This window comes from Epinephelus fuscoguttatus, linkage group LG16, assembly GCF_011397635.1.
Source record: "Epinephelus fuscoguttatus linkage group LG16, E.fuscoguttatus.final_Chr_v1".
NCBI lineage: Eukaryota > Metazoa > Chordata > Actinopteri > Perciformes > Serranidae > Epinephelus > Epinephelus fuscoguttatus.
The window spans coordinates 26,609,323-26,634,627 of record NC_064767.1 but is presented as its reverse complement, the minus strand read 5'-3'; the positions used below and the strand labels follow the sequence as shown (position 1 = coordinate 26,634,627).

At 41.5% G+C, this 25,305-nt stretch overlaps 1 protein-coding gene across 2 annotated transcripts in view; it reads left to right on the top strand.

Annotated features, from left to right (window-relative positions):
* macrod2 (mono-ADP ribosylhydrolase 2) overlaps window positions 1-25,305 on the top strand; it is a 467,780-nt gene that overhangs the window by 413,898 nt on the left and 28,577 nt on the right. For both annotated transcript variants that reach the window (XM_049600013.1, XM_049600012.1), the window contains exons 9-13: window positions 7,008-7,086; window positions 14,548-14,586; window positions 16,270-16,329; window positions 23,711-23,749; window positions 24,175-24,219. In XM_049600013.1, the coding sequence (XP_049455970.1) occupies window positions 7,008-7,086; window positions 14,548-14,586; window positions 16,270-16,329; window positions 23,711-23,749; window positions 24,175-24,219 (262 nt within the window). The remainder of the gene's footprint in view (window positions 1-7,007; window positions 7,087-14,547; window positions 14,587-16,269; window positions 16,330-23,710; window positions 23,750-24,174; window positions 24,220-25,305) is intronic.

Here is a 25,305-nt window from a genome sequence, read left to right as displayed (position 1 = left end):
GAGGCGTTTTGTTCAAAGGGATAACCTTTTCTGGGCACTTCTTTGAAATGATAATTCACCAGCTTGCTGCAGGTGGAGCTGCAGCTCTCCCGGCAGACAGGGTCAATCAAAGTCAAATGGAGGAGCTGCTCACAGCTTCACCCGAGTAGCCGGTGCCAGTGCCTTGGCTGCAGCTGTCAGCTCTGCCACCGACATAATCCCTACTGCTGGTAAAGGCAGTGAACAAGAGGGATGTCACAGTGGCGAGCGGGTTTTAAGCAGCAGAACGTGGACTGGGTGGTTGTGCTGTCATGATCACGAAGGATCTGGGAATGTTTATGTGTGTTTGAGTGTTTACACAGCTCTGACTATGGATGCCTGTCAGACCTGAGCAGAGTTTTTCCAAGATGCAGGCTGTGTGTACTAGTGGTGAGGGGGACGCAGGTGTGTGTAATTACATCAGTAATAGGGCCTGGATATGGTCCACCTGCCTCAAAGTGAACCCTCTATCCAACCCAGCGCTGCCGACAACAAAGGAGACGGGCACTCACTGATTATGGCTTTGATGATGCAGATAGAAGGCTGTGTTTTATGGGGAGATATTTCTGGCTCTGGAATAATTCGCTGGAATTATTCAATCTGTCTCGAACAATGGCAATGTACTATCAGCGTATGATCACATGTGCAACACTCGTATGTCATGTGTCATGTCAGAGATGAATACATCTTAAACAAAACAAACACAAAATGTATTTACGGTGTGTATGTGGGACTTTATGATACATACAGTTCATTATGCCCATATTTTGTGATGGATTGGTGACCTGCACAGGTTCCCCTCCACCCAGTACATGCTGGTGTTTACTCAGCATGACCTTGGTCATAAGCAAGAAAGCAAATGAATAAATAGAGACAGTGTTAATTTTGTATATCAGTCTACTGTCGCTTTTTGTCCATCTGGATGCAACCATTCGGGATCCTGCATGAGCTGGTGCCTCGGTAACGAGGCAGTGCAGGACACAGAGACACAGATCTCCCTTGGGTTTGGGCTCCAGCTGGAGCAGACATGCTAGGGCAACCTGTCCCTATTATTGTTTGTGACAGAATCAAGAAGGAAATGCAAGTAGCAAAAGTGCGTGCGTTGTGCCTGCACGTCAGATTCTGCTGGCAGTGCCCCCAATGTAATTATGGGCATGGGTGGCCAGCTATGACAGCTCATCTGTCAGCCAGCCAATAGGAGTCTGGGGCACCTGGTGAGCCATGCGCCAGAATGATGAGCCACAGATACATGCAAATTAAAAATCACATACAGTATTTCATGAAACAAGAAATGTGGGTAAAGGACACGTTCATATTGTGTCATGCTACTCATTAACTCTGTGGCACATGCATCTGCCACAAACTGACAGAGCTAGCCACTCCCAGATCTTGTTTTTCTGCTTTTCACATGCCATGAAAATGAGCTGCAAAGTCGTAGGAGGTTGCACCCCTGGCATTATCATTTTAATTAGTCTCATAATATATTCACAACCCAATTACAGCTAAGAGGCATTGGTTTTGAATTGATTAGGCTGGATGAATTTGTTCTGCAGAGTGTTTAAATCATATAATTGAAATAAGATCTTTAACCTTACTTATTAAATATTCCACAGCACAGCACTGGTGTTGACAAATAATGTCTGCACCATTAATTAATGTCTTTACAGTGTAACAGAAACTTTCAGAGTGACTCAACAGCTTTCAGACTATCACATATTTTCTAGGACTCATCGAGGATAAACTAATTAATTGGACATATTTCAAAATATTAATTTCATTTGTACGTAAACAAATACTTCACCCCACAAATGACCATCTACATATCAACTACTCACCCTGTGTTACATTGAATTCATAAAGAAAACATTTTTCTCGCATGCCTGCAGTGAATGAAGAATCCAAAAACTGCATGATGAATTAAAGGTACAGGGGTCCATGTTTAACAACAGCAAAACTATTTTAAAGCATCTGTTCAGTCGTTGTCAAAAGTCCTTCTTTCACAAGTTGGCTGAGTCTCAAAGAGCGACAGGTCATGCCAACTACACCGTCTTGCACCTTATTGTGCAGAACACATTTCTGTCAAGACGACCATCCCTCCCATATGCAACCAGGGGACCCAATCATATTGTGCTCACCCTTTGGCAAAGGCCCTCCAATCAGGGATGAGTAATGACTAGGCAGGCTTGCATGCAGTGATCCCAGCTTTCTAATTAGTCTTCCATTAACTTTTTCAACCTTGGCGGCTGCGGGGTGCACGCTCAACACACTCAGACACAGTCATACACACACCTCGCAGCCTCAGACCAAAATATTGAGCGTCTTTTCCTGAATCTAAAATCTTAAATGAAGTATTCAATAGCATTTTCTATTCTGCAGTGCTATTTAAATCATGCTCACTTTCACCCTAATTGGCCAAAAGAGTGTGCTTTTATATCCTATGGTGCTCATCTATATGATTACACTCATACAGTATAATGCCATTCTGTGTATCATCTTTTCTCTTGTATGTGTAATCATCAATATAAAGCAGTGAGTTTGTGTGTCATCACTAATCCACATGACAGTGAAGAAACGGTGTATTTTACATTGCACATGATTAAAAACGTCTGGTGTGTGTGATTTTGGTTCAGACTGTGATTCAGAAAATTGCTCTCCAACTCCTCATAGATTCTTCGTCTATGGCTATACAGTACTGTAAGTGTGCATGCAAGAGATAAGCCGTTGCTGGTTGACTTTGAAAGAACAAGCTCTTTTAAGTACAGACTGTTAGAATTTAGTTTTACAAAGAAAATATCACAGATCACCTTCTGTGTTGTATTTGATTCATTTTTCACCGTTATGAAGCCTTGGCCAGCAGTGTTTGTTTGGATACAGACAGAATATCAATGTTCTACACTTGAATTTCTGGTTTTTATTTGGCATCCTGGTCTGGCTGATATCTGTCAAAGACCATATGATGTGTTTCTGATCTGTGGAATAAAAGGAGTTGCCCAAGCCTCGTGCAGAATGTGAACATGCTCTAACAAAAACTACACAAAAAGATTGACGGAGGAGAAGGAGAAGGAGCCAGAGAGAAGAGGCTACATGACATGGATACTAAGATTATCCGTTTGGTTTTTGTTTTTAGCACAAGTTGTTAACTCCAAGTAATATTTATCCTTTCCTTTATCACATCAAATGCAACATAGGAGAAGTGGACTCAACATTGATGGTGTCCGTTTCTGTGTGTGTGCGTGCAAACCGGTATTTCTGTGTGTTCCAAAGCATGAATTCATGATTCATCCTGTTTCACAGTGGGTAGTCAGTTTTAGAATGGAGCTCCATAAAAGAGTAATGGAAATTCCTGGGGAGATGCTGTCCTGTGGCCTTCCAGCTCCCAGTGGTATGCACTATCTTGGCGTATTATCACTTTTCTCACAATCTGTTTGTCAGCGAGCCCACAACTTCAAAGGAGACTTAAAGCTTTCTTTCATATTCTGTCAGGGTTGAGGGGTTGAGAGAGTGAGTCTACATTTTATGAACAAAGCCCTCCTCCCCTCACAAAACATCCAGCAAAATAAAACGTTATCCATCCTGGATGCAGCTCCTAACATTTACTCCAAAGCGCAGATCATAAACTATTAATAGTTATATGTCTGTGTGAACACCAGAAGGGTGCCTCTTTGAATCAGATCCTTGTGTTGGGCAGGGTCAGGAATGGGGGTAAAGCTGGTCAGTTCCTTTTATTCCCCCATAACATCACTATCCTGCATGGAGGAGGATGGGGGGCGAGTAGCCACCATTATGGCTGTTGTGTAAAATTGCCATTATTCAGTCAAGCGATTATCTGCTGCCGCGGTGTGTAATGCATCTCTGTGACTGTGACTGATGCCTGCATATCTAAGACTCCACCGGAGAAGACTGAAAGTGAAAGAGGTGACCTCTTTCTCTGCAATCTTTCAAAGGCTCTGCGTATGACTCATTTTAGACACAATATTACAATACAGAAAGTGTACATAGCCAGTGGATAGGTTTAGTGGATAGTTTATGAACCATCCATAGTCCCCTTGTCTACACTATGAATTATAACACACAGAATTAAACAAAATCACACACTCATGAATGCTTTCTGTATGGTTTGCTAAATGTCACATTGTTGATTTAATAAGTTGCATATTTATATATTATTTACATGTACTTATTTGGCATATGTCTGGAGGACTGAAAGTACCAGAGACGATGATGCTCTCCAACTTAATCATCCTCTTGTGCATTTCGGAAAAGAAATCCCTTTAATACTAAATTGAATACTTGAATGATTTTGGCCCCGAGGGTGAAAAACAAAATGGTTATCAGATTTCTACTGAGCCAACAAATAGAAGTAAAATAATTCAAATATGCTGGCAGTTAAATAATATGTAACAATTTGTCATTATAAACTCCTTGGCAAGTCTAAGAGACAGTTAGCTTGTTTCTACTTTTTTTTTTTTTTTTTTAAATATTATTGTTTACTCTGTTCATCAAATAGAAAGGAACTTCTCTCTTTTCTAATCTGTCCCCTGTGGAGATGCTGATGGCAGCTGCAGTAATGTTGCTAAGTACACGTCCATCTCTGACGCATTAAAATCTGCAACTATTACTCATTATCAGCGTTTCCAGGGGAGGCACACTATGTTTTTTCCCTGATAATGCTATATTGTAAAGAACAAATTTCTGTTAAAATCATAAATAAAGACAATACATTTTGCTGTCAAAAAACAAAAGCAACTGAGATCTCATACTTACAAAGACTTAACGCTCTTGTTGCAGCAAACAAACTTAATTCTCAATCAATCAACAATCAAACTCATGCTGATGATGACCCGATGTTGCTTTACTGTCCAGGGGATGTGCCCTGTTGAAAAAATATTTTCACAAGCAGCTGCCATTTTCATACCATCTTGTGTTAGACCAGATCCTGTAAAAGGGAAATGTAACACTCTTCCCAGAACAAAAGAGAATAGGCATGTCTAAAAATGTACACAAGATGTGACATTTGTATAATGATTTATAACTTAAGGTTACAGGTTTGGGATTTTATTTCCATACACATATATATATTCCTCATACATAAATATGACCACAATTATAAATATATAAAATCACAAACTAGTGTAACATTGTAATTTGGCAAATCAAAAGACAAAGCATTTATTGGGGACCCACTCAAATGACGACCTGTGAGTCCCAGGGACTCATTACATTGAAAGTCTATAATGCATAATACAACATATATAACACATTAAAAGCACCAAAGTGCTGTACAAATTAAAAGGATGACACAAATATATAGCAGTATCACATGTACACAAATATAAAACAGAATAACACCAGTAAGAACAATTACATACGTAAAAAAGATTGTAAAATACTAAAATATTAAAACCACAGTGAACAACCAAAGGCCATTGAAAATATGTTCGTCTTAAGCTTTGTCTTAAAAGTGCCAATGGAGAGGAACCATTTGATTGAGAGTGGCAGGCTATTGCAAAGCTTTGGAGCATCTACCACAAATGCACGATCTCCCATACTCACCAGCCTCGTTAATGAGACAGTTAAAAGACACTGATCTGAGGATCCAAGAGGTCGGGAGTTGGAGTAGGGGCAGAGACATTCAGCAATGTACTGGGGTGCCAGCCTACATATGGCTTTAAAACAAATAAAAGAACCTTAATCCTGCATTTGAATTGTAGCCAGTGCAGGTGCACTGAAGGTGTAATGAGTTATCAACATAACTCAGCTCTTTATCATCATCTCATGGCAGCCTTTGCTATGCTGCATCAACAGCAAACTTAAAAGCTTATTTTGTGCACAGGTTGGTTATCTTTACCAAAAAATTAAAGCCAGCGTTGTGCAACAGTGTTTGGAGTGTAAAGCTGCAGATTTCAAAGAATGCACAAATGATTCAGAGCACAGTTGGTAGTTTGGTGGTTAGGGAGCAGCGGGAGCAAATACAGAAAGTCAGGTCGTCCTGAGTGATTAGAAAGTTTGAAATGTGAGTAGGCAGTGAGGAAACAGAGAAGTGACTGGCATTGATCATCAACACCCACTGAGCTATTGAGGTTATGTTGTGCTCAGAGCCTCTGAAATAAAACGGGTTTCACCTTTACAAAGTTTTCTAGACCTTTTTTTCACAAACATACTGTAGAGGACTTGCGTTGTCATGGCAGCCGCTGTATACAGTGCATAGATGTCTTTTCGGCATTGTTTACAAAAAGTGAAGCAGTCACCTCTGCATCTGCCTATGATCAACATATAACTCATTACTGTCGATGTTGTTGAACACTTGAATGTTTGAGAGCTGACATAACTTTCTCTTACACAACTGCACAGCTATAAAAATAAGAGACCCAGGGTAAGGGGAAGAAATGATTGGCCAGTGGTAGTTCCCATCTTCTTGAGCTATCCAATTTAACAAAAAAAATTGTCTGTATTGTTTTTTATGACACCGAAACAGAACATAAGTCAATGTCTGTGAAAGGTTTTCAGATTTACAGGTGGTCTTTTTGATGTTTCAGCATTAAATGCACTTTTTCTTTTCAGCATTTAATTGTCTTTATGATCCTATGTAGGAGAATTAAACACTTTATTTGCCATTATCTCTTGACGTGTTCAATTTAGGTAAAAGTATTTTCCATTGCTCATCTTTAAAATTGCAGTTTCCTGTCATTGCACTTTGTTTGATACTAAAGCACAGTGCTCTGCTCAAACAATGCACCCATTCAATAATACTTATTCTGATGTAATGTGCTGTAATATTCTCTAAAAAGCTGTCTCAAAGGGTCTAGTTTGTGTGGTCTCTATAGGGAGGGTAACTAATTAGATTTCTGAATGGCGAATTGTAGCCGGCTGGTGTGGACAATCACCAGATCTAAACCTGTCCAGTTAGTTTTCCCGTCATGTTATTCACCAGAGAGAGACTTTTTTCCAATAACACTTTTACTCTTCTATCTCTTTTTCTTCCTGCACAGATCACACGGGTCATTTTCTGTGTCTTCCTCGAGACTGATTTTGCCATCTACAAGAAGAAAATGTCTGTCATATTTCCAGGTATGTGTCTCTACCTCCAGTTGAATAGACTGCATATCAGTAATACCATATCATTACATGTGTTACCTATTGCTGTTTTGAGTTGAACTAATGGATAGATGAATGATTTATATGCTTTTGTGTGATATGTGATGTCACCACCTACCTAACTGACCATCTTCACAAACCCAGGCAGCTTTGCCACATTGTTTATCCTAGAAAACATTTGCAGCTAGAGATATGTTGTTTCTGGAAGTAGTATGAGGACCTGTCAGGCTTAGGTGACACCTTCAAATGCAAACACAGTCAATTCTCCTGCAAAGCCATTTTCAGAGATTAACAGTTAGAATTAATGCTGTCAGTTGGTAAAACAAGCGTCAGGTTCTTTATGGATTGCCTTAATAGGATTAGAATAGTTAGACTTCTTGTCAACAAACCAGCAAGCTGATACTTTACATAATTGTTGATATTTTGATGAGACTTAATGTCAGATTTGATTGACTGTAATAACGGTCCGCAGCAGTGAATGTCTCCTGCAAGAGCTAAAAAATTCAGGGATGCATAGCAACTGCTGATCGTCCTTGGTTACTGCTCCTCAATTCTATATGTGAAATAAACAAACATCCATTATCTCCTACTCCTTCTTTCTTTTCTGTCTCTCTCTCTCAATTCCCTCCCCCCTTTCACGCCATCATCTTTTCTAGGGGGGCTGGGAGCAGTCACCAGCTCTGATGGGGGCTCCACGGAGAATTGAGTTTAATAGCTGGGGAGCTGAAGGAGGCTGGCTGGCTTCACCAGCCTAGCATTACCTCCCATTTACCTCACTTTTCCCTCCCCACCTCCCCAACGGAATACCAGCTCTCAGGCCTTCATCTCGCTGCTCCCAGATGGAGAGTGTTTTGTTCCCCCTGCGCTCCCCGTCATCTGTCCCACTCCCCGCCCAGGCTCTACCCTGAAAGATTACATTCTGGGGAGAGACCTTAATTATAATGCCTGCCCCTGTGCACCCAGCACCCGTCTCATCATATTAGTGCTCTGAGATGAGAATCTGGAGCTGTTGTTCTCCAGTTATCACTCTCACCATTTACAAGTGCTGTCAGCGGATAAATGCCCTATATCTCTATCCACGACTGGGAACAGAGTGGAGACAAAACAACAGGCTCTGTGTGTGCCGCAAAGGGAAATCAGAAAAGTTCTGGAGAGCCACATTATTAGAGGATAACTCTTTAAAAACTATTGTTTACCATCATGCAGTGAGTTGCTAATGAGGGAGGCAGAGGTCAGCCTTTGATTAAATGTGGGGTCGTTCCAGAAGGCTACCACAGCACGCACCATGATGCCAGCCCGAGTGCTTTTCCTCATCACAGTGTCTCACCTGTCATGTGCCCTCTGACCTCTAGGGTCAGAGCCACCTTTATCACTGCTCTGTGTGCATGTGTGGGCTGGAGAGGATATTAATTCCATTATAGATCAAGTGGCTAAATAAGTGTGACATTCCCACTGAGGGTCATAGTTTGGAGTGAGGTTGACGTGGGGTTTGTTTTTTTTACACATGTTCGCCTACACCTGCTCGAGTCTTTCACCTCATGTGTTCATTCAAAGCTTTTACCGTCCTCTCTCTATGAAAACAACAGCTCGTTTAAGATGTTCCATGAGGATGATTCAAAGATAACATAATTACTGGTGCTGTGATCGTAGACTAGACGCTAAGGTAAGGGAGGGAATTCGTATATTTTTTCCATCAGGCTGGAACACGTAGATGAGTTTAACAGTAGGTGTGCTTTAAAGAAAGAAATGCTGATTGGTATGATTGCACCATGTAGGGAATGCATAACCCCGTAGTGTGAAAAGACGTGCATTTAGCCTGCGCAGAGTGGCAGTAGTGAATCAGAGGCTGTGAATTAGCTCTGCAGGTGTGCTCGTACGCTTTCTGAACATCCCATCATCCTCACTGCTAGAGACAGACAGTCAGGTAGATCTTGCGGCAGCGCTGACTGCATCACACAGAGGCCTGAGACCATTCTGTCTCCTGCAACATGCTACCGCTTTTAATAACCCTCTGTCACGTCGATCCCCCATATTCTCGCTCCCTCTCCTCCTCACTCATTCTCACTTACAACTCTCCTTGTTCCCATGTCACTGAGCCATTACCTCATCCCTCCACTTTCTATCAGTCTTCCTCATTATATCAAGGAGAAGCTTCTCCACTGCCTCCTCTATCAGCAAGCTGTTAAGCAGCCGTCGTGAATAGTGGCCTTGATCTCTCTGTAATTTGTATGTGTGGCCGAGTGAAACTCAAGATCTTCTCTGTGACATCGGTTTCAAGCATGTCTAGAGCTGAGAATAGGCACAATAGATTTTTATTGAAGTCTTACTATTCTCATTTTTCATTGTATAGCTGCTTTCCTCATATTCAAGCGATCTGTCAAGTGACAATGACTGGAGCAGGAACATGTAAACAGGACATTTGCATACAGGAAATTGCTTTATTACAATGTGCATTCCCACAAGCTGTCACTATGAGAGAGCCAAAATATGGTTACATCTCTGCAGAAGAGGGAAACTGAAAAATGGCCTGTGCTGACAAGAATACTCATGCACACCAGCAAACAGGCACACCGGACAAAGACACATACATATAAAACAGGAAGTAATACCGAAGTCGAGTATTGAACAATGAAACTATTGAATGAATATTACAACATTGGCATCACAGTGAAAAAATAGAACAAATGACTGTGGATTCATTACCAGAGGAGCTGCTGTTTGATGAGCAATAGGGCTGTCTGAATATTCTGCATATAATTATATATTTAAATTTTTTTTTATTTATTTTTTTTTTTTTTTAAACATACATTTCACAGCACTGCTGTGGCTTTCTGCATCACAAGTTGTCGCATAGGCTAGACCTAGGCTGCTGCACTGACGCAAGCAGCAATCTCCAGGGCTGAATAATGAATGCCAAATGCAAAAAACTGCAGTTCCATGAATGGCCACTTGGGGCTGTCTCCAAGCGCAAGTTCCACATGATAATAAGCCAGCTTTAAAGCAGAAATAAATATGTTTACAGCCTGGTATAAAAAACAGTTTTGGCCTCAATTACTAATTTCCCCGTTCATGACATCTGCACAGAAGGGGAATTTTTACAGAAGTCACCTGTTTACATTTTGTTAAGGCTTAAAGATGCGCATGATTAAGGGAATGGCTGCTTTGAGAGACAGGCTGTCTGCGAGGGGTCACCACAGTCTATATATCCGAGTGACATCTTGCTCCTCCACAGCTCCACCCTCTTGTCCAAATAAAGTCACCTGGCATCTGGCGTGAAGTCAGCCGTAGAGAGTGATGTGCACTCAAAGCAATCTAAAGGCTCAGTTTGGAAATACTTCAAATTCAATCAGTAGACCAGAAAATTGTGGAACTTTGAGATAAAGATGTATGCAAGCTATGTAAGCTACAGTTAGCCTGCCATTCAACACTTGCAACTTGAGGGCACATCTTGAAAATATGCCTACAAATGAGCATGGCTAGAACGCCACCTCTTATGGATGTAATAGATATTCGAATGGTTTGAGCCTACATGTTTTGCCAGAGGGAATATTCAAATGCAATATTTGACCAATTCCGACAGCCCTGATGAGCAAAGGTCTTTTTTAATGTATGAATGCATGCCAGCTCATTTGTTTTCTAAAGGAGGCCTCTCAAACACACAAATACTAAAATATGCAAATAGACTAACAAGCTAATACACACAGCAACTATACGTAAAGCTTTTGCCTCAGTGGTACCATTCACCATCCATTACCCACCTCGACAACTGAGCTCATAACCAGTGATATAATGACCTATTCATTACATTGAAAAGCTATAAACTGTATACATCTCAAAGGTGCTATGACAGCCTCTCTATCTGGTTAAGTGGACCATCAGTGTTTGAATCATTTGAAGGAATAATACACGCACCTAGAGACAGCAGCCGGAAAATTTCAAGGAATTACCATGGTTGCACTTATAGGTTCTTTTTTTCTAGATTAAGTATAATCATTAATTGACTGTGTTTAATCAATGCAATGCAATCATATGACATGAATCTATTAAGTATTTAGTTTGGTTCATAAATCGTGATTGACCACATGCTTGCCTTGGCACGCATTATTTGCGAGCATGGAAGCAGTCAGCCAGCTGTGGTTGTAGAGAGTAAAAGCATGTTGAAATTGATTCTGGGTACACTTCTTCACTAATATGATCCGGGTGGCTGCCCACAAGCTGGGCTCCATCTCTTCTTCCCCTCAATCAGCCACAGTGCTGACAATATTAACACAGCCCACAGATCTGCAGGGGCTGCTGCATTCTCTCCAACTGTTTCACTGACTTTCCGATTGACATTTGTTTACATGGCTCTTAATACACTCCATACTCCCAGTCCCACAACCCACACACCTACCACACAGATGAAGCATTCCCTCAAACCCCCCACTGCTTTGGAAGAAGTAAAGCTGTGATATGGACAAGCTTCTATCATACCCATGTAATATGTGGACAGAGGATATGAAGGGCTACGGGAACCCCAAGAGGGGTGTAAATGAAGTCTGTGTTGCTCTCATGAGGCTGTCCCTCGGGGCAGGGAAATGAGAGGACCATGGTGTGTTAGTGATGTGATTGTCAAAAAGCACAGTGGCTCAGAGACTCTCAGTCAGCTTTGGCAGATATGAGGATTCAGTTTAGCTTATCACATGTGAAAATGTTCACATGCATGTGCATAAATCACAGACATGAAAAAAATGTACATATACCTGGTTATCGATATGTAGAGTATTGGCTAAACATGGATACTTCCTGATAATATAGAGATTTAGAACTTGCTTGCGGTACAGTTTGAAACTTTAAAGCTAACTTTGTCTGACCCATCCCTCACATAATGCCAAGCTGTTCCAATATGTGAGTACAGAAGAAAAGTTACTTGGAGGAATAGTTCTTTTACTTTCTTGTCAAGAATTTGATGAAAAGATCAATATGTCTTTCCAAGATTTAGATGTGAGGATCGATACCACTGCGAGACAGTTTGCTAAGCTTAGCATAAAGACTTGAAGCAGGGGGAACAGCTAGACTGGCTCTGTCTAAAGTACAAACAAAATGCCTAAAAGCACCTCTAGAGCTAACGTTATACAGACCAAACTGGCACATAGGAGTACTTCAAACATCAAGGCTCCCCCCTCTTTGGGGGTTGGAAAACCAAAGTTCCTTTAGATGTCAATGCAATTTGACATGTTTGGATTGTAATTTTGATACATTTGTATGCATTTATTTCTTGTCAACCAAACTTTTGTTTGATAGACATCAATAATTGTTTTGCCACCTTGTCTGAACCTGCTCGTTTGTGATACCTTAACAAATGAAGGTTGATTGGCATCATGCCCCCTCAGTCTTCCCCCATGCAATTTGATCAATGACCAACACAGTGACTGTATATTGCTGAGGCAGACATTGACACATATGCGATCTAATTATAAGGTATCATGAGGCTGATCGTTTCTGTAAATAATCAACCTGTTAGTAGCCAACTGATTGACCAAACTCAGATTTACTTGGAGATGACAATGTGCTGCTGCTGTACTGTATGAATATACTGTCACCAGCATCGTTTAGCCATTTACCTCACTGCCAGTGAAAATTCTATCTTGTGGGTGCTTCAAATCTCATGTGAAAGCTTTGGCATTTTCCTGTTTTTCTCCATATGTCACAGCGCATTTCCTTCCCCTAGAAGAGGGCGCGGCCTTGGCGATGATGGTCCGGTCTGTTGCGTTACATTTTTTGTTTAATCTGTACATAAACCAAAGTGGAAAAACAAGTTGTAGTTGTACAGGGTTTGATGTGCTGGACCATTTCTTGGCCGGGCGCAGTGACTTTCTGGATTTCTGTCATGGCTGTGAGGTTGCCAAGCAACCAGTGGAGAAGCCAGGACATATAATGTTAATTAGCGAGCTTTTGAGCTACTGATGCTCTAGTTTCATATTTAGCACACAGAAATGAGAGTGGCATTGATCCTCTCATCTAACCCTCGGAAAGGAGACAAATGAGTACTTTCCCCAAAATGTCAAACTATTGAACAGCTGATAGTTTCTCATCTTTTTCATATAATAATAGCTTTTGTTCATTCAAAGATCAAGCAATCCCTCGTGTGAATCTCACCACGCCATTGTGTTGTCTTTACCCCTAGAAGGAAAAAAAGAAAGAAATAAGGGTGTCATATATATTGTTATTCTAAACTACGTTACATACATTTCCTGTGCTGACAGCAGTGTTGAGTGGTGGTAATAATGTCATAGCATGTGGCAGTAGCTGAGACACCCCATGTTTCCATTCTTGCACTATTGTTATACTGTATCAGTGGGCCCGTGCTTTGTTTCCCCAAGCAAGGTTAGATTAATGCACTGTACCCTTTTATTCAGTGTTATACAAAAGAGAAGTCTGTCGCTGGATCCACTGGGAGCTCTGATGGTTACACTTCTACAGAACAGATGACAACAGTCTTTCATCAAAGCTAACTCTTGCCTTTGCTTGTTAACCAAAGCGCAATCATTGCTCAGACTCATGCACAGCCATACACATAGTCAGAGATGTGCCCTCACACATTGGAACATGCATATTAAAACGTAACTGCACACATGCTTTACACAGATTTATGTATATAGTGTATAGTGGCATGACTCAAAGAATGTTGGCATGCTGAGATCTGAGTGTGTGTTTGTGTGATGGGAGCCAGGATCTGTGAGCAAGCATCCCCAGCTCCTCTCTCCCCATCTCTCACACTGCAGTTCCTCCTGAAGCAGCATCCAGCGGCTCCCTCTCATCTTCCACTGTGCAACTCAACTCATCCACCCAGAAACACCTTTGGTTCACACAGTCTGTCTCGCACAATAGACATATAGAGAGAAGAAGAGAAAATCAAAGGGATTTTTTTTTTTGAAGGCACAGTTGTCCACCCCAGCCTGCAGTCCTTGTAATTTGAGGAAATAGGAGGTTTTGTGCCATTTATGCTGAGCCTACCAGTATAGGTTTAATTGAAAAAGAATGTCTCATGAATGTGACCCCCTGAAACACACACCCGCATGCACAGTCATTTGGTGTAATAACTCACTAGATCCAAGGCCGTCTGGTGAAGGAATCGAGGGAGGCTGTGAAGGGTAAGATCTGGGGCCATGGCAGCTGGTTTTGAAGGAGGAGGTGAAAGAGTTTCAACAGCAGGCTTTTAGGCATGTGAATGAGATGGGTTTTTCTTTTTGTACCAAAAGAATAATTCATATTTCAATCACATTCTGAGCAAACACTCTAGGTTTTAGTTTCAGTGGTTGACTGGTTTAAGCAGAGTACACAGCAGCATGGCATCAAAATATCTGTGCTCTAACATTATAATCAAGGCGACGAGCTGTATCGTACAATATAAAATAGCATGGTTTGACACGCTGTCTTTCTCCCCTCTGCCAGACAATGACATGGAGGTTACAGAGGAGCAGCTGAAGGGAGGTGAGTGACAGAATATTTCATGGTTGCCTTTTCACCTTAACACCTCCATTAAAGCACACAGAGGCTGAGTGAGTGGCGTAGCTTCAACTGGTGACAGTGATTTGCCAGGTTTTATGCAGCAGATGAAATTGAATGTTTATTCATTTGGTGACAAGTTGAATCCCAGGCCTGACACATCGCAGTTAAAAATACTCCATGTCAGGTACATTACATTACAAGAGCTTATATCCACAGCTAATTCCCAACACCATTCTCTTCATCCGGCTTACGGGCACAATGCCTTCAGACCACCTAAAGCGAGTGACAAAAAAACAGCAGAGCAGCATCCCTCCGCAGCATGTGCCAGGCGGTGGCACAAACACAACTGTCAGCGCATAATGCTTTTATCACCGCACCATCTTGGCACACGGCCTGAAACTCCCAGATACTACTTATCAGGATAAACTATTGACATTTGTCTGTGCGCTGATGTCCGGACTAAGCAATGGCTTGAACAGAAAGCCTAATGGAGGTATGTGTATTATTTGAATAGGGAGAACAAAAGAGTTGAGCAGCAGTCACTTATTTTTCTCCTTAGACAAAAAAAAATCATTTTTATGAAATATTTGATGAAATGTACTGCCTGTAGCAGTGTTCTCCAAGGTACAGTAGGCCTAAGCAAACACCTGATGGTGAGTTTTCTTTACGAGTGTGAGGGGATCTAATGGCTTTGGCCCTTGAAGACGTCATAGTACACGTGCGACCAACTAAGCAGAGAGCAATGTTAGTTTTACTGTCTGTCGAAAGGAAGTGTTCAGATTACCGCAGATGTAGAACCCAGGGTGCTATCAAAATGTTTTTCCTCCCAAAGTTACCCCCGTGATTTGCCAATTACACGCATCTGTGTTTTCAATGAGATTCCATTTTGGGTGAACATAAAAGGGCTGTTTTATAAGTGCACTGTAAAATGTGATATTCCAGAGTGAAACAATGTGCACGTAATGGCTAAATCATAAAGACTTGGCTGAGAGGAACTGCATTTGAGAGTTTGTCCTGTTGTTAGCGCCTGAGCGACTACGCTGTTTTCTGTCGCGTTTCTCACCAGTTATTTTACACTGCATACTCCATAATAACATAGCACCAGACCACATCAAGCCAACTGGAAAAACCCCTGATAATTCGTAGCTCTGTTGTATCATCATGCCAGCCCTGCCCCGGTCCAGTTTGGCCTTGTTTGATGGGCCTCTGCGTCGGTGCCAAGGACTGGCCTTTTATTCAGCTCCATCAGCCAGAGTTTGAATCAGTGCAGCCTGGAGCCTATTCAAAGGTTCGAATGACTGCCATTCTCACATGGAATGATGCTTTTGTCTCAGACTGTGCTCTGGAGTTGGTCTCAAAGCCTCACATTCTTCCCCTTCTCTCCCACAGGAGTCATTTTTTTTGTCAGGCAGGTATAAAACAAAACAGTGTAAGAGCCATTGAGTTCCCCCATAGGCTCTTGTAGCGTGGTCGGCCGATGCAGAGTGGCCAAGTTAGAATAATCACTGCTGGGATGAGTTTGGCTTGCCAAAAGTCTTTCACCGTCTCTCATCTAGCAGTTCAAATTGACAAGGAATCACGCCCTTTGCATCCTGATGCCGTTGGGGGATAACGATGTGTCACTCCCCCGTCTGTAAATCACCATTTATTTTTGTTTATTTATAGATAACACACCGCCATCCACGAAATCCACAACCAAGGAAGAAAGTGAAGACAGTAACAGAGGTAAGCCTATTTGTGAGGGTGTGTGTGATTGCATGCATGTGTTTTTGTTTGTATTTTATTCATGATGACTGCATGTTTTGGACATGCCAAGTAACTAGTGGAGGAAACAATGCACATTGATATGTGTTTACATATTAATTTGTTTTGTGTGTTTGAAGTAATGGAGTGTGTTCTTGGTCGGTAATCTCTTGCTCTCCGGTGCCAAGTTCCTCTTTGGGGAAATGAATACAAGATGAAGCTTGGTCTTTTTTAAAAGAATGTTTTCTTAGAGGCAAACTTGTTTAAGAAGCCATTATCTGGCTATTCTGCAGTTTCAGCCCCTTTGGATGTGTAATATTGAAACAGTTATAGGCTTCTCCGATACGATGGACCAAAGATAATTAGATTCTTACACTGGAGGGTGTTAGTAGGCAATTAAAATCGTACACCATCCATTTGTCTTCAAGCCTTAAGGTTGCAGGGAATTTTTGAAGATAGCAGTCATGGTTGTTTTCTTTGGGGAAACGGGTCCTCGGCTGATTGTGAGAGGCTGGACTAGATAGCACAGACACTTCAAGGGCGTCAATACATTCTGCGTTGTTAAACAAAGCACAATAAGTCATTTCTCCCTGCCTATTCAACATACCTTTCTGTAATCCACAGCAGTAATTCAATATGATTCACAAATTCAATCACCAGCATTAGGAGGGCATAAGTATTTTGTAATAATCTTTATAAATCCTAATTTATCAGGCCCGGCAGCTTAATAGTAACTAATCCATTCACAAAAGGCCTTGGCACAGCTTTCTAGCATGGGAACACTCAGTCCTTGAGACAACCTCTCTCACAGGAAAGGAATGAAATGATTTTGTACTGCCTGCACTGTAAAGGTTAGGTCTGGTTCAATGTAGCACATAGGAAGGATTAATCATAGAAAACACTCAGATGTCAAGATAGCACAGAGCAGAGGAAACATGAGCTCCAAAAACAGACTGTCATATGTGAGAGACAGACACAAGATGCCTGGGAGTCTCTACAACCTCTGTACACCAGTGTTTTAACAAAAACACACTATTTTTCACCATCTTGTCTATAGAGCCAGCAAAGCAGGTCACCTATTTGGTGTGGTCGATATAATATGTGGAGCACTTTTTAGAATAAATTACGCTGCAGCACAGTTGGTGGAGTGTGTCTGTCAATATGCCTCAGTGCGATCCATCACATCCATCACTCTTCTCAGGGGGATTCACTCTTCTCAGTCCATGGGTCAGATATAAGGGGGTTTTAGCAACGGCACATGATGAAGAGAAAGTATTCTTTGAAAGGTTTTCTCCACTGCTGTTCCACGATAAACACACTGGTTAGTGGACTAAAGGTAATTATAGGGCTGTTCTGTCCCACACACAGCAACTGCTACTACTGCAACTTCACACGAGTAAAATGCCTCTTCTGCCTCAGTGGGCTGAAAGAAGAAAATAGTAAAAAAGCATACAATTAACACAAATACCCAACTATGTAAAACAGCACATAACCTGTGGTACAACTAACCATTCAATCAAGACAGCAGCTTCTCCATCTTATTATATAAACATCAAAGCATGCCTCATATTATGTTACTGTGTATTTTTTTATTCTACTTTTTTGAATGTTAATATACTATGTATTGCTTTTGTCACTTTGTTCCTTGTCTTTTCTAAACACTTATGGCTCATAAATCTTTAATAAATGTCCTACTTTCATGAGACTTTTCAATCTTCAAGTATTATTTAAATTCACTTCACCCCGTACATATTTTCCTTTTACCTGTTGTTCTGTTTCTCAATCTAGATTGTTTTGGTGTGAGTTGCAGATGGTGCCATAGAGATGTCTGCCTTCTCTCAAATATAATGGAGCTAGATGGCATTCAGGTTGTGGTGCTCAAAGTGCCAAACTCATCAACAATAGCCTCTTTTCCACCAACATTTCCAGGAACTTTTATTACCAGGAATTTGTTTACCTGGGTAAAAGAATTCCTGGTAATCTGCGTTTCCACCGCACCTCAAAGCTTCGGAAAATGTATTCAAATTAGCATGATGACGTAGATGATTCGGCGTGTGCCTTGTATTTGGCTCCACCAGCTTGTTTACTGGTAACATAGTGCTGTTAGAGAGAGTTGGGGCTGTTTGTCTCAGCCAGCAGCTAAGTTTAAAAGTATTTTACGATAAGTGTCAAACTAAGTTGGTCTGCATACAGACAGCTGTCATTTGAGCTTATTACATGTAGTAACAATTCGCTATCAGCCGAACTAGCGTGCTGTCCTTGTGTAGGACATAATGTTAGTGTCGGTGGATGAGAGACTTTGGACAGAGCATATTGAATATCGCTGTCTACATGTTTACATGTTCATGCTTGCTGAACACATGTATTGATAAAGTATTGGCTTCTTACTCGCTAAGGGCTAATGCCACTTACAGTAACGAGTGTAGCTGCCTTTAACTTGAGTCATTTTCAAGATCCCCCTCACTTTGTTTCTACCGCGGCCGCTCGGTTGTTCACCGGTTACCGTGTCGCATCAGTGTGTGTGTGTGTGTGTGTGTGTGTGTGTGTATGTGGAGGAGTTCAGCGCCAGCACAGAGCACAGAGGAGAACCAATACTGTTAGCACTTATCAATACGGTCTTTGATAATTTAGCCCCAGGGCTAATTTAGTACCGGGTTTCAGTACCCATCCTTAATCAAACACAAACAAAGTGAAGCTTGTAGAAACAAAATAAAGTTTGCAGCAGCTGTTCCACCAATCAGCGTTCTTCAGCTAACAGCCCCGCCCCTCAAGACTTCGGGTAATCTGAAAAGTCCTACCCCTCTACTTGGTACTTTTTTCAGGGAAAGTTTGGGATTGAGGGAAAGTTTTTTACCCGGGTAAATTTCGATGGATTTTCAAAATCCCAGGTAATTGATAAAAGTCCCTGCAGTGGAAAAGGGGCTTATGTCTCTTTCCAGAAACCATGACCGGGTTACTCAAGATAATCCACAGACCTTGTTGTGAGCAGTTTCTTGTCAAAACTATTTTCTTCCTACTGAACTACATCTGCCAACCATATTATCATGCAGAAGAAATTGTGCATGTACTGCTGCCTCACCTGGCACCACTGAGCTAGCTAATGTTGCTAATGCTACAGCTCAGCCGAGGAGGACGGCTTTAATGTTCACCACTTTTGCTGTCACAAGCGTCCTGTCTATGACTACGTGTACGCTTCCTTCTGCGCAATAATAACAAAGTCTGTGGATTATCTTGAGTAACTAGGTCAGGGTTTCTGGGAAGAAACATTGCTGTTGTGTTTTTCAAATGTGTCTTTTTTTCTTTTGGCACTTTGAGCCATCTATTCCATTTTATTAAAGAGAAGGCAGACATCTCTGAGGCCGATATCACCAACACTCATCAACTTACACCAAAACAAAATTTAGATTGATTAAAAGCACTACAGGTAAGAAGAAAAATGTGTATTTTTGCTTTTGGGGTGAACTGTCCCTTTAAGACCAACACAACAGGGGAGCTGTTCAGATTTGAGAAACAGTATTTCAACTCTTCTTCAAAAGAGGCCAATACGCGATCCCTCGTTAACTACAAACAACCCTCGAAGTGTATTTGCAAAAGAGGGTCACAGATTAACTGTGTGTGTGTGTGTGATGAGCTGTGTTGTGATGTAATCCACATGAAACATAAGCACAGCATGCAGATGCTGCGAGCTATAGAAAGAAGAAAGACAAGAGTGGGAGAGGGTGGGTGAGACACAGAGACGAATGTTGGCACAGAGGTCCAGGGCGGAGAACAGTCTCTTTAGAGTACACCTGAGTTGGCAGGCAGCCCCACACTGTCTATTATTTGATATCAGATTGGTATTAGTGAGATTAGTGGATGTCACAGGGCACAGTAACATGTGAACATTGCGCCAGGAATCAATGCCTGGCTGGGTCTGTTTGTCTGGCATGCTCGCAGCTTTCTGGGAAAGATTTGAGGAAGAGAGGGGGAGATGGTGAAAGATGGCACGGAGCGTGGATGGACATGCAGATTAATAATGCTATGTGTGGACAGACAGTGAGCCTCTCCACGGGATGCCATCTTTTACACCGTGGCACCCCATCAAGCATCGCCCACAGGCACACTTGCACTTTACTAGCACACACACATTTCACATGCAAAAGGTCTTTGAATGATAGCTGTTGGTCATCTCAGAGCCCTTTTTCCTTTACACATGTCTCATGAATTTTTCACATTTCCCTGTGTTTTTAATCTTTTTTGTCCTTTGCTCCAGTTTGCTTTAATGGAAGCAAAAGGAGACAGGGCTGGGGGAAGAGATAGAGCATAGCTTGGGTGTGTGTAAGTGTGTGTGTGTGTGTGTGCAAGTTAACTTGTTCACATTCCTATTCATTCCTAAACATGAGATACTGCTTTTACCTCCTAGGAAATATCATCTGTAGTTGGTGTTTACTCAACGGTCATGCAAGTAGGACACACAGGGAAGGTTGCATATCAACATCTAAATAGTTTATGTATTTGTGATACTGTGCTCCTGAATCTGATGTTGACATAAATAAATCATTTAAGTGTGTGTGAGACTAACATTTTATTCAGGAAAAAAAACACCACAGCGCTGTCGCTCATTCAACACGAGTGCAGGCGAGTGTCTAAAATTGCCTTTTAGTCTCTACTATATTTCTGAAAGTGGAATTTATGGGAGTATTAACACTAAAAGTCTTGAGGTGAGGACTTCGGCCGGAGCCCTTCTGTGTGAAGTATGGTACACCCTGACTCACAGAGAAGGCTCTACAGTACAGTGAGGACTGGGTAGGAAAGCTGTGACAATGCTGCCACCTGCTGTTTGGAGGACATGAGTGAGACTTGAGGTGCTGGTTGGGATTTTACTTTGTGAGAGAGAGACACTGTTGTAATTGAACTTAACTTGGATCCATTATAAAACACATCTGCCCTACATAGAATCTTTTGTTGTCTCATTTGTGTGTGAGTGTGTGTGTGTGTGTTTATCCACAATCTGTCCTTAACATCCTTTATCACAAATTGAACACTGTTCCATTCAATAAGCCAAATACAAATGATCAAATAACAGGGAGGAAATTACATCCAGCCTTTTGTCGTATCTGATATATTGTTGTTTGGGATCACTTTAGACAGATACAGCAGCCATGCATAATTTTTAAACGCAGAAGAAAGGTTTAGGGTGACCTCATGACCAACGAGGCATTCATCTTAACCTGCTTTTCCCAATGAAGTATTCTTTTCAGCCCTGTCTGTGGCTCCATCTCAAAATGCCAGTCATGATTAATCGAAAGGATTGCCATCTACTGTGTGTCACCAGCGTTCTGCGTGATGGACAGAGGCACTTGAGTAAAACATGCAGCACTGGTAGAACTGGCCTTTTCCCCATTTAATAGAGGCTGGCATTTTTATTGTTCTGAGTGCAGGGCAAAATTGCAAAGATATGAAAAAATGGTTTCTCTCTACAGCTTGTTAAAAAAGCAATTATAGAAGCTGCACAATAGCCATTGTATAGCATGTTCCCTTATTGGTGTCATGGCTTTCATTTACTCAATTTGTCCCAAATGTCATTGGTTTATTTGTGTGTCTGTGTGTGTGTGTCTAAGAATATGAGAGAGTGAGAAAAGGGGCGAGGAGGGTGGGGGTAACAGATATGATGCAGGGATTAAATTTGTTTTATGTTCAACTGAAATCTGTCTTTGGTATATACACTGGACACATTTTGACATGTTTTTTGGGTAGATTAGTTAGGCAGATACTTTCATGACAATTTAAGGTTGGTTAGCCAGTATGATGTCTGTATGTAGGCTACAGTATGATGAGTGTCATTCTTCAGTGTAGAAAACAAGGCCCCCTCGTCAAATATTTTTTCATGGATTACATGAAACATAATACTTGTAAGCATCATGTTAATAGTTCAAGTTCACAGTATAGTAGTGATACCATCCACTATGTGGATAGTACTATATTCACTATACTATAATATGCAATACTATACTACAATCATTTGCATGGTAAACAGTACAATGTTACCTGCTAATGTCAACGTGCTAGCGTTGTCACTGTATGCATGCATTTAAGTACTGGGTTTCCTAAACATTCATTTATTTGTGGTGGGCTACCACGATTAAAACATATGCCGCCACATTCCACAGTTCGGTTATTATTTGCTCCACAGATGGAGAGCCCAGGCAGAGGAGCAGAACATCAGACGCAGTGAAAAGTGAAACTTAACTTTCAGTGCGGTGGTTCTAAAGTTTCCTGTCACTAACAAACAGCTGCTTCTCTCATATATCGATCTGATCTGATCAGCTGTGATCAGCTCAACTGATGAGTTATTCACCCCACAACTCAAAACTCCACAAATGCTGCTGAATGGAAAAAAGCAAAGTTCTGCTTGCGCTGCCTTCAAGGACCTGCAAAAATTTCCAAATTTCCAGACACAGACTAATACAAGGACATACACTGAAGTATGCTAATGTTAGCATTTAGCTCAAATTACTGCTGTGCCTAGCTACAGGCTGATAGTGCTGCTAGCATGGCTGTAGACTCCAGACACACCAAACAGACATCAAAGAACTAGTGGCTCAAAGACTGACTGTTGTGTCACCTCACATCGCCTGGGTCACGGACACAAAGTTGCACTTGGACACACTGCAAAGACCACAGCCAATGGCCAACGTGGTAGTCTCTTGATTTCACCCCCTCTCAATTTTAGCAGTTTACTTTGTTACTTTGTTTACTTTCCTCACTTCCATGGCACTTTTCACGCACTGAGCTCAACTGCCAGTTGATTTTTCTCACTGATTGGCTTTGCCACCTCTGATGCCTAATCAATATGCTTAATTGGCCGAAAATAGCCAGCAAGGGCCAAGGTGGCAGAAGCTCAGATGGCCTCACTGTTGGCTTGATGCGTCAGAGCCCTTACTCTGGGTCCACTCTTCGTACCTATTTCCTACTGATACACATTTGAAACACTTTATATTAAAACAGTAATACTTCTGTAACCCTTCAGCAACTGAAGTTCAAAGCTGGCAATGTAAGACAAGTAAAGCTAATAAAGTAATTGTTGTACTTCAGACAAAAGGAGTTGTTATTTGCGAGTGCAGTGGTAGGTTTCCCTAGCAGTACCTTAAACCATGGATAGAATACACTATGTAAAAATACATTGTGAATGTGAGGCAAGTGTAACAGGGGACAGGAAGTAAACATTTTAAAATGTGGTGGCAGCTCTCACAAGATGAATCCTTTGCCTAGAGATAGTTTGTGATCATCAGTATGACTGGTGGCGTTGCTTTTGAAATTTGAACGATTGGCATTATTTCCATGTGAGTGTTTGGCTGATGATTCCTCTCCCTCCTTTTTTCAGGTAAAGAGGAAATAGGTGACGAAGAAGAGGTTGACGATGGTAATGTAGCTCCACGGACCATTAACACATGTTCTGAGCCCCTCGGCTCTACCAGTGCTTCTTGATGTCATTTGTCATCAAAAATTGAATTTTCGAGTCGCTCCAATTCAGTCTTTCCATCCCGTGTGCCACCACTAACAAAAAAAAAAAGAAACTCTCTTATCACAGAAGCACGGAACAAAGAAATCCCTTAATTATGTATGGTTTTAGAAGTGACATTCTTTTCCCTTCTTTTTTGTCACTTAATTTATGCATGTCTTTGTGGTTCCATTGCTCTCATACTGCTGTACAAAGAAAAAGCTACACAAAGAGATGGAATGAAAAGGCTGTTTGAGGTGATATCGAAAGCCAAGTCAATTCAACTCCAGGCAACAGCGCTGAGCTCAAATGTTTTCCACTCTTTTGAATTCCTCTTCTGTCTCTAGATGTTCCGGGAAATGAAGACGTGGAGATGGCGAGTCAAAACCCAGGTACAGTACAGTTACAAGCAAAGGCTCCTGTATGGACCAGGGGTGTGATTACGTGTTATTGTCAGTGTGCAGATTGCCACCACTCTATGCATCACTCACCGAGAGGGACGGATTGCACATCGATCTGACTCTTATCTCTGGAAAAGATGGGAATTGTGCGAGCTGACCAACATGCAGCTCACTGCTCTGGTTTTCACTTAAGCTCAGAGTTTGATTTAAGATCTAACCTGATCAGTCTTGTTAGCAGCGGAGGAATAACTAGTATACAAAGCTCTGAATGCATCTGTACGGGCTGGATGAACAGACCCTGAGACTCTGATATGTTGTGTTGTGCTGACAGCGAGGGCCTTAAGTGAATTGAGAGTGTGTGCGTGTGTGTGTGTTACAGAGAGGCAACCATTAACTTTGAGCAAGAACCATTTCTCTTTCTCCGAATATCCTCTGTGCTGCTGGTATATAATTAAGATTCTGCATTTGCATACTGGCAGTGAGCAGCGCCTCGCCTCTCCTCTGTTTTTGTTTTATTCAAATCCCATCCCATTGACAAAGATTTGACAGATAGAGCCTCTCTGAGCATGAATTTTGTAGATATTCTATGAGAGAGTTATAGCAAATGCAGCCCTGGGATGCTATCCAAAACCTGAGATATGTAATTACTTTCTCATGAGACACAAACAGAGAGGTAGGAGCAAGGAGGAGCAAAGATATACAATTTAAAACAACACCTGCAGACTAATTCAGCCAAAAATACAGCAGTTGCATAATTCTGCTTTGTGTGTGTGTGTGTGTGTGTGTGTGTGTGTGTGTGTGTGTGTGTGTGTGTGTGTGTGTGAGAGAGAGAGCGTGTGAGCGTGTGTGTGTGTTGCAGGTGAAAACCAGAGACCACAGATCGATATGTTATTCAATAATGTAGTTGTGGTTAATTTGTAAAATATAACCTTTGCACACAGACCTTTATTAGCACTTTTACTTGCTGTGAGTATTCTGCTCCTTCACATTTCGCTTTGTATTATTCCATTTACACACATTTTGTTCATTATCTTGTACATATTTCAGCACTACTTTCCCTCCAAATGATAGAAACCA